The sequence below is a fragment of the Lepus europaeus genome, chromosome 9, assembly GCF_033115175.1.
Source record: "Lepus europaeus isolate LE1 chromosome 9, mLepTim1.pri, whole genome shotgun sequence".
NCBI lineage: Eukaryota > Metazoa > Chordata > Mammalia > Lagomorpha > Leporidae > Lepus > Lepus europaeus.
Genome location: NC_084835.1, coordinates 79916316 through 79929464, shown reverse-complemented (window position 1 = coordinate 79929464; position 13149 = coordinate 79916316). Strand labels below are relative to the sequence as shown.

Sequence of the window (13149 nt, the reverse complement as noted above, 5' to 3'; positions counted from 1 at the left end):
CCTATGTAGATGGCAGGGGCCTGGGTCATCTTTTATTGCTTTCCCAGGCATGTTAGCAGGGAGTTGGATCAGAAGTGGAGCAGCTGTACTTGAACTAGAGGGATGTTGGCATTGCAGGTAGTGGCTTAACTTGTGATGCCACACTGCTGCCTGCTCCTAATAGCATTTTTAACAGGCTAAATGGTATGATGGTAAAGAGTTAACTAATAGCTGATCTTGGATAAATTATCTAACTCAGTGCCTCTATTTATCTTCATGGGAATAATAACACCTGTCATATATAAGGTTTCTTCTAAGGGTTAAATAAGTTGGTATATGCAAAGCATGTCTAAGGATGTGTGGCAGAATGTATTAAGTGTATTAGATTTAAACTTTTTTAATCTATAATTTTTAAGTTTTTCTTCTGTCCTCTGCTGCATTGACATGGTTGAGCCACCCCTCACTTTTAATCAATTATCTTCTGTGCATTCAAACTGGAATGAATTTGTTTGGGCTCTTTCATCTTTGTGCCTTCTATCTGAGGCCTGTCTCTACGTGTTAGGTCATTACCTTCTAGATAATCTTTTCCTGATAATTCACCACCCATGCAAGTGTTTCCTCCAGTTGTATTTCTAGCGCTTCTTAGCTTCAGTCCTGTATGTATAACTGATGTTAGGTCACCTGACCAACATAGTCTCCCTCAGAAAATCTGCGACTCCCTTCCCTCTGGTTAAATGACCTGGAAATTGCAGCAGTGTCTGAGCAGTTACAAACATGGGTGTCAGAATCGTGATGTTGTATTCGAGTCCTTCAAAGCCCAGGAAATATATCCAGAACCATGCATACTGGCGTTCTCCTGGTCTGGAGCACTTAACGCTGCTTTCCTTGGTCAGAGCTGCTGGGGACTGTTGTAAAGCAGATAAGTCACTTCATTTGTCTAGGTGGACAATGAAGCAAGGTCAGAAACTTCTTCCCTCCCAAACCCAGGGTGGGGTACCTGGAAGCATTCATCAATTTAGTTTTTTGAAGGTTTTAAAAATTTTTGGTTGTTGTAGATTTTTCATCCTGGAAAGCAGAAGTGGTAAATAAGATAGAATTTTACTATAGTGCAGAGAGAAATAGAAAATGAACTTAAAGAAGCATGTCATTTTTTACTTAGCAGTGGTAGTTTTATGGTGTTTGTGTGTGGTCTCGAGATCTGAGAGCCTGGGAAAGGTTTCGTTACTTGTTTTATGAAATATGATTTCTTATAAATTGGAATAAAACTCAGATCAGGATTTCCCATAAAAGCTTACCAATATGACATTGCATTTTATATTAATGATAACTAGCAAATATTTGTTGGTTGCATGAATGTAGTTTTGTTATATTTGGAAGTTGGACATTCTCATGCTGATTTGTTTAGTGTGCCTTGCAGCACTTTGACACATTGCTTTCTTCCTGTTAACAGCATTGTATTTAAACACAGCTGATTTCCTAATGGGTTTAGATCTTCAGGGATTAAACCCATGAGGACCATTTACCTAAGGACTGTAACTCAATTAGCTGCATGTGATTTAAAATAAACTAATAGATTCTCCATTTGGAGAGCTTGGTGTCCTCCTCTATTTTTTTTCTCCATCTATTTGATGAATACCAAATGCACCATTTGGCAAAGAATTCACTTTTGGCACCAGGTACCATCAGTAATTTTTTTTCCTGGTTAGTTTTGTTACCTAGAAATTATGCTTTTAGGTTGCACAGTGATACTCACGTGTTCTTGTATCTCCTTGCCCAGGCTGGTGTCATGTGGGTTTCTAACCCTTTGCTTGATTTTGCTACTCCATGGCAGTCCTGTTTTTTATCATTTGTTGTAGAACAAACCTGAGATGTTCATGTCACTGATAACACATTTCGTATATAACTTTGGGATTCAGTAATCTGGGGTGCCATCAACCAGTTGGCATTAATGATCCATTGAATACTTAACCCCTGCATCATTTCAGTTGAACTTCAAATGTTGGATTAGGTAGAATTAATGTTGGTTTGGCTTTTATTGAACACCTTTACACTTTTTTGGTTGACTATTCTTTTAGTTTTCTTTTTGGTCTTCATCATCTTTCTCCATTTAAGAATTTATTTTCTTTTTTAAAAAAGATTATTTGAAAGGCAGAGTTACACAGAGAGGCAGAGGCAGAAAGAGAGAAAGTCCCTCCATCTACTGGTTCACTCCCCAAATGGCTGCAATAACTGGAGCTGTGCCAACCCGAAGCCAGGAGTTGTGAGATTCCTCTGGGTCTCCCACATGGGTGTAGGGGCCCAAGGACTTCACCATCTTCCACTGCTTTCCCAGGCCATAGCAGAGAGCTGGATTGAAGTGCAGCAGCCGGGACTTGAACTGGAGGTTGTATGGAATGCCAGCACTGCAGGCGGTGGCCTTACCCACTACACCATAGCACTGGCCCCTATTTCCATTTATTTGAAAGGCAGAGAGGTGGAGATCTTACATTCATTAGTTTACTTCCCAAATGCCTCCAACAGACATGGTTGGGCCAGGCAGAAGCCAGGAGCTTAGAACTCCATCTGCATCTCCCAAGTGGACAGCAGGGGCCCAAGGATTTGAGCCATCGTAGAGTGCCTTCCAAGATGCACAGGAGTAGGAAGCTGGGACTTGAACCAGGCACTCAGATAAGGATATGGACATCCCAAGTGGCAGTTTAACTGTTACTCCAAATGCCTGATCCCTTCATTCTTTAGAGTCTGCTCAAGTGCAGAAATACAATAAAACCTTATGCTGCTTGTAACCAGTATAATAAATTCAAGTTTAAACAAGTTTAGTTATTGTGACTGTTTTCTAGAAAGCATGTAGATGTGCTTTTGAAAATGAGTGAGGTAAAGCTGATGTGAAACCTGGACTTTTGTTTCTCTTAAGGACTGAAGGCTAAAGAAAAAGTGTTATTGTACTCAATTTCCTTACTGTTTTATTTATGCTCTGCTCATTTGTACTTTGAGCAAGTTCACGTTTATGTATGAAATAGGAAAGGAGATGGTCAATACTGCATTTTGTTCATCTCTCTGTCCTGTCTTGGGAAAGTAGAGCAGGGCCCAGAACATTAGTTGGCGTTCTTGGTGCTTCCATTCAGCATTCAGCACTCATTTTCCGTACTGTCATTACTTGCTCGAGGCAGCTTATCTTAAATGGAAAGGGTTGTTGGCGGGATCTGGTAGCTTCTTGGCTTTGCCACGAGCCTCTGACCCTCATCTGGATGGAGGTGTTTTTTTTTGTTTGTTTGTTTTGTTTTTTTGGTGTGTGTGTGTGTGTGTTTTGCTTTTTGATTAGAGAATTTAGTATGTAAAGGCTTCACAGGATACCTAGTGCAATTCTGCCTTTTTAAATTGAGGAGATGGATCCAGTGAGCTGTCCAGGGTTCTGCATTGCACTGGCAGAATCAGGACCTGGGAGGGTCTTCTGACTTCAGTCCCAGTCCTGTGTGAAGAGGCAGGATTTCTCAGAAGTTCTTGGAATCTCTGAAAACTTACCATTTTTCCCACAGGAAGAAATTAGGTGCCTAACTTTGAATGTTTATCCTAAATAATTAAAGTGGCCAACCTTCAAATGCACATTGATTTTGATTTCCTTTGCTTTTATAATCCTGATAGGTAGGTTTGTGTTCGAAAGGAACCATACAGGTTAAAGAAGTTAACACGTGGGAGAGACATCACCAAAGTCGATGTTGATTCTGCTGTAGAGCCCTTGCACCTGGGTCTGCCCATCCCACACACAGCCAGCCCCTCCCCGACACTGGATAGTGGAAGGAAGTAGGAGTTTATTTTGTGATGTGCAGAAGGAGGGATCAGCAGCTATGGCTGCCCTCAGGGTTAATGGTGGTAGTGTGGTGAATCTTACAGATTAAATTCAGGGTTGAGTAGATCTTGACTAGGTCATTTGTGGGTCTCTGGTTGTTGCACAGTGCTGTGACTTTCCTTTGATTTGTTGCAGTAGGGCATCTGGTGTGTTCTGAGAATGCTGAGATGGCCAAGTGGGCCCCTGTCTGTCTGGGGTCTGAGAGGAGACTGGTTATTAACTCTGTTTGATCAGAGCATGGGGTTCCTGTGAAGCATCTCAAAATAGACTCTAGCTTTAAGATGTTAAGTTTAGAGGGCATAAACTGAGAAGCTGGTGAGCTGGAGCTTTGTGGGGGCCCCACCTGACCCAGGCACCATTCCCTTAACTTCATGAGTTAACCTATAGTAAGGTGTTGAATTGTAACAATCAAAGTGAAGACTTGGGAACTGCAAGCTAAGGGAGATAGACTGGGGTCTCTATCAAAGGCATTAGCACTGGGGGCTCCATTTCAATAATAAATCACTCCTTTGCCACACACACACTGAGAATTTGCAGGATCCACTGTAAGAACGTAGTGTTAGCTGGTGTGCCGATTTGGGATATGTTGGCTATTAAATAAGCAATCCATTCGCGGAGTTTTGGTTTGAGGCAATTAATGCAGAATAGAAAAAGTGAATTTTTGTAATAATAGGATTGAGTACTTATATAACAAAATGCCTTTTAGAAATTTCTAAGAACATATATTTTACAATAGAAAATCATTTATTGGTAACAAGGTTCCCTATATTTGCATTTGTATTCTGCTTCATTTGATCAGTGGATATTACTGTTTTGCATTTTTTGTTTTTCCTAAGAATTTCTATTTATTTGTTTATTTTTAATTAGTTTTTAACAGTTTCAATGTGATTTGTAGATACAGTTCTAGGAACATAATGATATACCCTTCCCCTCTCCCCTTCCCCTCCTACCCTCTTTCCTTCTCCCTTTCTTTTTTTTTAGTTTATGAGACAACATATTTTAAATTTACAATACAGTAAAAAGTCTTAATACTTCATTGAATAAGAAATTTAGCAAGGAAAAAGAAAAAAGAGCATAGTTTAGTGGGAATATAGACAATGTCTATAAACAATTCCTGAGTGGAAAAATGACCATATCACCATATACAGTGAATTTTAAAGTAATCACAGGTCATTAAAACTATAGTAATATAAGATTTTTTTTTTGACAGGCAGAGTTAGACAGTGAGAGAGAGAGACAGAGAGAAAGGTCTTCCTTTCCGTTGGTTCACCTCCCAAATGGCCATTATGGTCAGTGCGCTGCGCCGATCCGAAGCCAGGAGCCAGGTGCTTCCTCCTGGTCTTCCATGCAGATGCAGAGCCCAAGCATTTGGGCCATCCTCCATTGCCTTCCCCGGGCCACAGCAGAGAGCTGGACTGGAAGAGGAACAACCGGGACAGAATCTGGTACCTCAACTGGGACTAGAACCTGGGGTGCCGTCGCTGCAGGCGGAGGATTAGCCAAGTGAGCCGTGGCACCTGCCGTAGTATAAGATTTTTAACCACTGGTTTTGCAAAGGTATAAAACAAAGTTTTTCAAAACTATATTTGCACACAAACAAACATGTCTTTTCTTTCCCTTTTTTTGCCTTTTTTAAGATTTTAGCTCCCACATGTAAGGGAGAACATGGGATATTTGTCTTTCTGTATCTGGTTTGTTTCACTCAACATAATGTCCTTCTTTCCAACCATTTGCTGCAAGTGGCAGGATTTCATTCTTTTTTTTTTTTAAATAAAGCTGAATAATATTCCCTTGTGTATATATACCACATTTCCTTTATCCATTCATCTAATGATGGACACCTCAGCTGGTTCCAGATTTTGGCTATTGTGAACAGTGCTGCTATACACATGGTGGTGCTGGTATCTCTCTGATACATTGTGTTCAAGTCTCTGGGGTATATGCCCAGTAGTGGGATTGCTGATTCATATGGCAAGTCTATTTCTAGTTTTTGAAGAAATCTCTACACTGTTCTCCACAGTGGCTGCACTAATTTACACTCCCACCCGTAATGTGTAAGTGTTCCCCTTTCTCCACATCCTTGCCAGCATTTGTTACTCTCTGTTTTGGATTTTAGCCATTCTGACAGGGGCGAGGTGATACCTCATTGTGGTTTTGATTTACGTTTCCCTGATGGCTAGTGATGTTGAGCATTTCTCCCTATATTTGTTAGCCTTTTGTATTTCTTCTTTTGAGAACTGTCTATTGAAATCATTTGCCCATTTCTCAAAAGACTCAACAACAGAAAAACAAGCTGTCATTTTTGTTTTAAAATACCAGTTTGTTTTACAAGTTTCATGTTGGAAAATAGTAATTTTATAAATCGTGTTCTTTTGGACATGTTAATTGAGTCAGTTGTTGTTTGCGCACTTCCCTAATTCTGAATGTTATTTTATTAAATAAAACTAACTGAGTCATGACATTCTGTATCTCTCTTTTCTTTTATAGCCAACACGTATCTCTTTATGGTACAAGCTCGAGGTATAATGTTGAGAGAAAATGTGAAAACAATAGGACATATGATCAGGCTGTACACAAATAAAAACACTACCCTCAACGGTACAGGTAAGAGTGCTTTCTGCCGACCTTGCTTTGCTTCCGCTTGTTACTCCTGTAACCATTACGCAGTAGGCCAGAGCTTTGAAACTCTGGTTTGGCCGCCATGCGGCTCTGTTAAATGTGCGTGCATCTCTACTAAGTGTGCTGGTAGATGATTGTCACACATTTTAGGGTGTGTGCAGGTGTGGTCACAAAAGGGATAGAATTCCATACAAAGATACCTAAGCTTATTCTTACAAACACATCAAAGCAGCATATACTTTTTCAATTTACCTATTGAAAAGAAATTAACCATAAACAGAACGATTTATTCATCTTCAGGAGCCAGGCAACCATCTCTCTTCATGCTTATTCTAATTCCTGACATATTTTCCCAACCGTATCTGGAAAATAGGTATTGTTTTTAGTTACAGGATATTCTCAATTTTGTGGGATTTTTAAGGGGTTAAAAGAAAAATGTTATAAAGCCAGAAATCAGTACCTGCTCTCAAATTTAAAAAATGTTGTCTGGAAAAAGAATGTCCTGTAGAATCCCATAAGGTTAATCCAAGAGGCTGCGCTAATGATTCAGTGTTGGCAGAGTTGATATAAATAGATTTAACTCTTATGGAGGAATGCGAAGGTGTCTCTAGGGCAGTGTTCCCACAGTGGCTCACAAAGTGTTATCAGATGTTATATTAAAAAGTTCCATGGTATTTTCAGTTATTGCACCCCTCTGTATTCTCATTTAAAACACTTAAAGATAATTCAGGTCAGCAGTTCTTTGTGCCAATATAAACCTCCACCCCACCCTTCTCTCTAATAATAGGAAGTCTATCTCCTAACTATAGATTTTTCTTCTCACTTTCCTGTTAAGATAGGTGTAGCTTTAGATTGTATTGAAAAATTCAAGACTGTAAGTAACATTGGTATGCATTTTAATTTCCATTCTAAATCCATTCTCCTCATTTGCCTAATTTGTTTATGGTGCCACAAATCAAATGTTATTGTTTTAATTTCTTACCTTAAAGAAATTTCTTTTAGGAAGACTTTCAACATGGGTGACATGTTAGTAGTCCAGTAAAATTCTCATTAACTGGTCTTTTGCATGAATGGGTTTTCTGAAGAGGAGATCACTTTTAGGATAAATTTAAACATTTTACAAGCTTCTTTAGAACTTGTGCTGGTTGACCAAGTTGATTGTGAAAGTGGTCATTAAAAATCTGTTTGGAGGTAGTGACTTGGTCTAGCAGTTAAGATTCCTTTGAGATGCCCTGAGTGATGGCTCAGGTAGTTGAGTTCTTGCCATCTGTGTGGGAGACCTGGATTCTCTGCTTCCAGCTTCAGCTCCCTGGCTGTTGTGGGGCACTTAAGGAGTGAAACAGCAGATAGAAGCCATTTCTTGTATCTCTCTCTGTCTCAGCCTCTCAAAAAAATTTATTTTGACTGAAAGAATTATCAAACATCTTTTGGTTACTGGGTTCGTATCATTGAGTACTGAAATTTTGTGATAGCAGGTTTTTTTCTCCTGGGATATGAGCAGGTTATATGAGGGTACTTGCATAGTGTGTTCATAATACACATTTCCCATGAACTTTTTGTAAACCACATTATGTGTGGATGTCTAGCTTGGTTAGGCAAAATGGTTACTTGAACAAGACAAACTTTCCCTTTAGCACTCTGCAAGTAAAAAGGAAAAAAATCCTGTCTTCCCTTCAGCAAGTTAGTTTCTAGACCAAAAAACTAGTGCTTACTCCGATGAAAGTTTCCTGTCTTTTGTGAACCTTTGAAAGCTTTTCACATGGTGGAACTGTGCTCAGGAGACGGTACTTGTGTCAGTTAGGAATTAGGTCTGGGTGTGGCCGAGGCCCAACAGTGTCAGTGGCTTCGTCACTGGAACCTTTTTGATCCTGTATAAAGGAAGTGTGGATGCTGGGGAACTGCAGCTGTGGTGGAGGCGTCCGTTTGGGACATTGTTGTCACACACTCTTCATCTTCTGCCCTGTTGTGTGGCTTCCCAGTTAACTCGCAGCCCGAGGTGGCTGCCAGGACTCCAGTCCTCTTCCTGTTTGTGCTTGGGCCAGTAGGGAGGAGGAAGGGAAAAGGAAGAAGAGCAAATGAGGCACACCCTTTTAAAGCGTCTTCCCAGAAGTCCCATATGGTTTTTCTTCAGACAGCATCCTGGCCAGAACTTGATCCCATGGCCTCCTGCCAAGCGTCTGGGAAGTGGAGTCTTAGAGCTGGGCGCACCATGCCCTGGATGACACTGGGGCTCTGTTACCCAAGGAGAAAGGGAGATGGAGTCTGAATCTGCAACTGTGGGGGCACTGGCGTGTAATGGAGTTTTTACTTAACTGGATATTGGAGACATGAAAAAGGATGTCCAGAGGCTGGCACTGTGGCTTAGTGGATTAAGCCTCCACCTGCAGTGCTGGCATCCCATATGGGTGCTGGTTTGAGTCCTGGCTGCTCCTCTTCTGATCCAGCTCTTTGCTGTGGCCTGGGAAAACAGTGAAAGTTGACCAAAATGCTTGGGCCCCTGCACTTGCATGGGAGACCCGGGAGAAGCTCTTGGATTCTGATCAGCCCAGCTCCGGCAGTTGTGGCCATTTGGGAAGTAAACCAGCAGATGGTTCTCTGTCTCTCCCTCTTTGTGTCTGTAACTCTCTCTCAAATAAATAAATAAATAAATCCTTAAAAAAATAAACATACACAAAAAGACGCTCAAATTTCTGGGAGAGATGGAAACGTATCTAGTTTTCTATAATGCTATTGGTTATTTCTACCAACAAGCAAATAATGGCCAACAAGGTGTACGATAAGCTAATTGAAGCCTAGGGGAGAAAGGATTAATACATAGAGGCTCATTGTAAATTTAACACTAAATGATAAATAGGTTATGATTGTTATAAATATATTTCACTAAGGGTCAGTGCAAGTGGCCAAAAGACACATGAAAAAATGCTCAGGATCGTTAGCCATCACAAGAATGCAAATAAAAACCACAATGAGGTATTACCTCACTCCAGTTAGAATGACTGTTGTCCAAAATTCAAAAAATAGCAAAATGCTGGTGAGGATATGTGCACTGTTGGTGGAATTCAAAAGGTTCCAACCATTATGGAGAACAGCATGGAGATTCCTCAGAGAACTAAAAATGAATCTATCATGTGACCCAGCTCTCCCACTTCTGGGAATATATCCAAAGGAAGTGAAATCAGCACATGAAAGAGTTGCCTGCACTCACATGTTTATGGCAGCTCAGTTCACAATAGCAAAGTTGTGGATTCACCCCAGGAGTCCATCAGCTGATGATCAGATAAAGAAAATGTGGTATGCATACATGATAGGATATCACTCAACCATAAAATGCAATAAAATGGGTAGAACTGAGATAAACCAGACCCAGAAAGACACATATCACATTTTCTTTATTTGAGGAAGAAGTTAATATGTAGTGAGTATAAAAATACATTTGATGTAACAAAAGCAATTTTTTTGTTTTATTTATTTGACAGGTAGAGTTATAGACAGTAGGAGAGAGAGAGAGAGAGAGAGAGAGAGAGAGAGAGAGAGAGAAAGAGAAAGGTTTTCCTTCCATTGGTTCACTCCCCAAATGGCTGCTACAGCCAGTGCTGCACTGATCCGAAGCCAGGAGCCAGGTGTTTATTCCTGGTCTCCTATGTGGGTGCAGGGGCCCAAGCACTTGGGCCATCCTCCACTGCCCTCCTGGGCCACAGCAGAGAGCTGGACTGGAAGAGGAGCAACTGGGACTAGAACCCAGCGCCCATATGGGATGCCGGCACCACAGGTGGAGGATTAGACAAGTGAGCCACAGTGCTGGCCCCACAAAAGCAATTTTAGACATGTTACCTGACTTTTTGTAGTATGAGATGTAAATAGATACATACTTTTGAAAAGAAATCATGTACCCCGATAATCAAATGACACTTTTCCTTGTAGCCTACAAGGGCAGGCAAATTAAGAAAACAAGGTATGTTCAGTGAAGAATTCCTGAAGCAGGTGATAAGGGTCATGCAATGTTAGAGCTGCTAGGTTTCTTAAAAATATCCCAGCACGATTACTTATTTGATGGATGTATAAAGTGAGGCCCTCAAACACCACCCACCTGGCACAGCAAGTTAGTAGTAAACAGACAAGAACCCTCACTGAGTTTGTACCACCTGTTTTGAGCTGCCCGTACTCAGGAAAAATTGAGAGGTGTACTTCAGCCATCGTCGACTTTCGCCTTCAGTGGAAAGGTGCAGTGGAGTTGAATAGGAGACCTGTCCAGCAGTGCTCATTCTGTGTTTCTCTTTTTCTGAGTGTGGTTCTGGGAGGGAGGAAAACGCCCAGGGGAGTTGAGTGGATGAAATAATGTCTACTCTCGGCAGGGTTACGGTAGCATCTCTCACATGCCTGTGTTACGCACAGCCCTTTAAAACTCATCTCAGCAGTGGTTATCCTTGATGGGCATTGCTCACCTAACTACTATTGTAGGAATAATGATTTCATGGGTTTATTACAGTGTAGTCTTCAAAAACTTAAGCCACTGTTGGCTGTGTCATCAGTTGTGAGGTGTTCAATTGCAGTACGTTTCTATAATGCTATAGGCCCTTTACTAGATGCTAGAAGTCAAGAGACATTTTGATTTCAGTTAGAAGAGATGCTCAGACTAATGACCTGAGTGGCAAATAGACTTATGAACCTAATATGTTGGAATGGCATAGTGCTGCCGGACAAAGGCCTGTGAGTGTGGAGGTCTCTCTGTAAGTGCCAGTGAGTTAGGTTCCTTCATCGTTTGTAATGATATGGCCAAGAATAGCCATATCATTTGAACACTTTTGTGTTCAAAGAAAGTGAATATACTGATAATTGCGTGTCTTTAAGGCATTTAAAAATTTGGTTCTTTAGAAGCTGATAAAACTGATGGCTGTGTTCTTTTGTGAAAGATGCAGTTACTCTAGCCCTAGAATAAAAGTGAAGCAATTCTCTCTGGCTCTCCTGTTGTCACCGAGGAGCAACTGTTAACTATCTGTTTTGGAGAAACATTTAGAGCTTTGAGTTAGATAGGAGTCTACAGAATTAGGGCGTGTGGACAAGTGGCAGGGTATAAGTATTAATGGAAAGAATTAATAAATTATGTAGAGTAAGAAAATACTCTTAATTGTAGAATAGGAAAATACTCTAAAGTTAATACATGACATTCAGGATCACATGTGAAGGATGGTATTTTTCTATCTCAGGATAATAAGATAATGAATCTTTGGAACACACAAAGGCAATGGATCCCTAGGGATGACCTTATTTATCATCTAATTCCAGCTCTGATGAATGTCTAGTATGTAGTAGATGTTTAATAAAAATCAGTTGACTGAAATGATTGAGAAAATCATGTTCATATAGCTAGCCTGTTTGCTCTGGTGGCCTGTGCAAAGAAGCTGTGAGATAAACTCCGTGGGAGTGTGTGTGAGAGAGCTGTCTACTCCGTGCAAAAGCACTGCCAATCTGTATTATGGTTATAACCATTCATTATTCATATTGAAAATCAAACTCTCTGTTACTTTCTTAAATTTTTATTTGAAGTAGTACTTTTATATATTTTAAATTCTTTCTAATTTATTTTTCATCTTATTTGAAAGGCAAAGAGAAAGAAATCTTCCATCTGTTGGTTCACTCCCCAAGTGCCTCTGAAAGCTGGGGTTGGGCCAGACTGAAGCCAGGAGCACAGAACTACAGGTTTCCCATGTGGGTGACAGGGACCCAGGTACTTGGTCAGGAACTCAAGTACTTGAGCCGTCGATTTCTGGCTCCCAGGGTGCATAGTAGAAGGACGCTGGAATCAGAAGCAGAGCCGAGACTTGTACTCAGGCACTCCAGTTTGGAATGTGGGCATCCCAGGCACCATTTACATCTTTAAAAGTAGAAAAGGGTCATAATCCGAAACAGGTGTGGGCATTCCTTTTCTGCTGTTTCTTGATGGGAGGGCATTCAGTGCTTTATAGCACATCCCAATTTCATGTTCTTTTACCCCAAGCTGGTATCATCGAATCCTGATTTAAGTCCACATCAACTTTGTTTATGTTGTTGAGCACGTACATTGTGGTTTCTCTGTTCTTCTGAGTCAAGTAGTGGTCATTACATTTGTGGGAACTTTCCATTTTTATATAAGCTACTGGTTAAAGCCTTTTCCTCCATTTGGGAGACTTTCTATGTCTCTGTTGTTGAGTATTTCTGGCTCTTTAGGCACATGAATTTGCCTCATTAAGAGGGGCTTTGGAATTCCTGAGTCATTGTCTTAGCTCTTCCGGTATTGCTTTCTGATGATGGCTACTGTCCTTGGACTGGGTTTTCTTGTTGGAGACTTCAGGGTCATTTTGCATTGTGAAATGTCACGAAAGAGCATCATGGAGTTTCTGGTTTTCTCCTGTTGCTATCAGCATGGACATTGTGGTCCTCTGTAGAAATCTCCCTGGATCATTAATTTGATCCTTTTTTTTTTCTTTTCCTTCTTTTTTTTTGGAATGCCTACCATTTGGGTTTGTGACTTTTGAAAGAATCCTCAAGTTTTATTACCTTTTCTCCTATTTTCCAATTGATTATTTCCCCCTCCCTACATTCTGGGAGATTATTTTTACTTTATCCTTTGATCTTTTTTAGTCTTGGAAACCTAGTTCTTAAGAATTATTTTGTGTTTTGTTTTTTTTCTTACCAAAATGTCAAGGCTTTCTCTTCCTTGGCACTGGGCT

General features: G+C 40.6%; 1 protein-coding gene across 3 annotated transcripts in view; it reads left to right on the top strand.

Annotated features, from left to right (window-relative positions):
• Window positions 1-13149, top strand: part of B4GALT6 (beta-1,4-galactosyltransferase 6) — a 67365-nt gene that overhangs the window by 14316 nt on the left and 39900 nt on the right. For all 3 annotated transcript variants that reach the window (XM_062201506.1, XM_062201505.1, XM_062201507.1), the window contains exon 2: window positions 6311-6427. In XM_062201506.1, the coding sequence (XP_062057490.1) occupies window positions 6311-6427 (117 nt within the window). The remainder of the gene's footprint in view (window positions 1-6310; window positions 6428-13149) is intronic.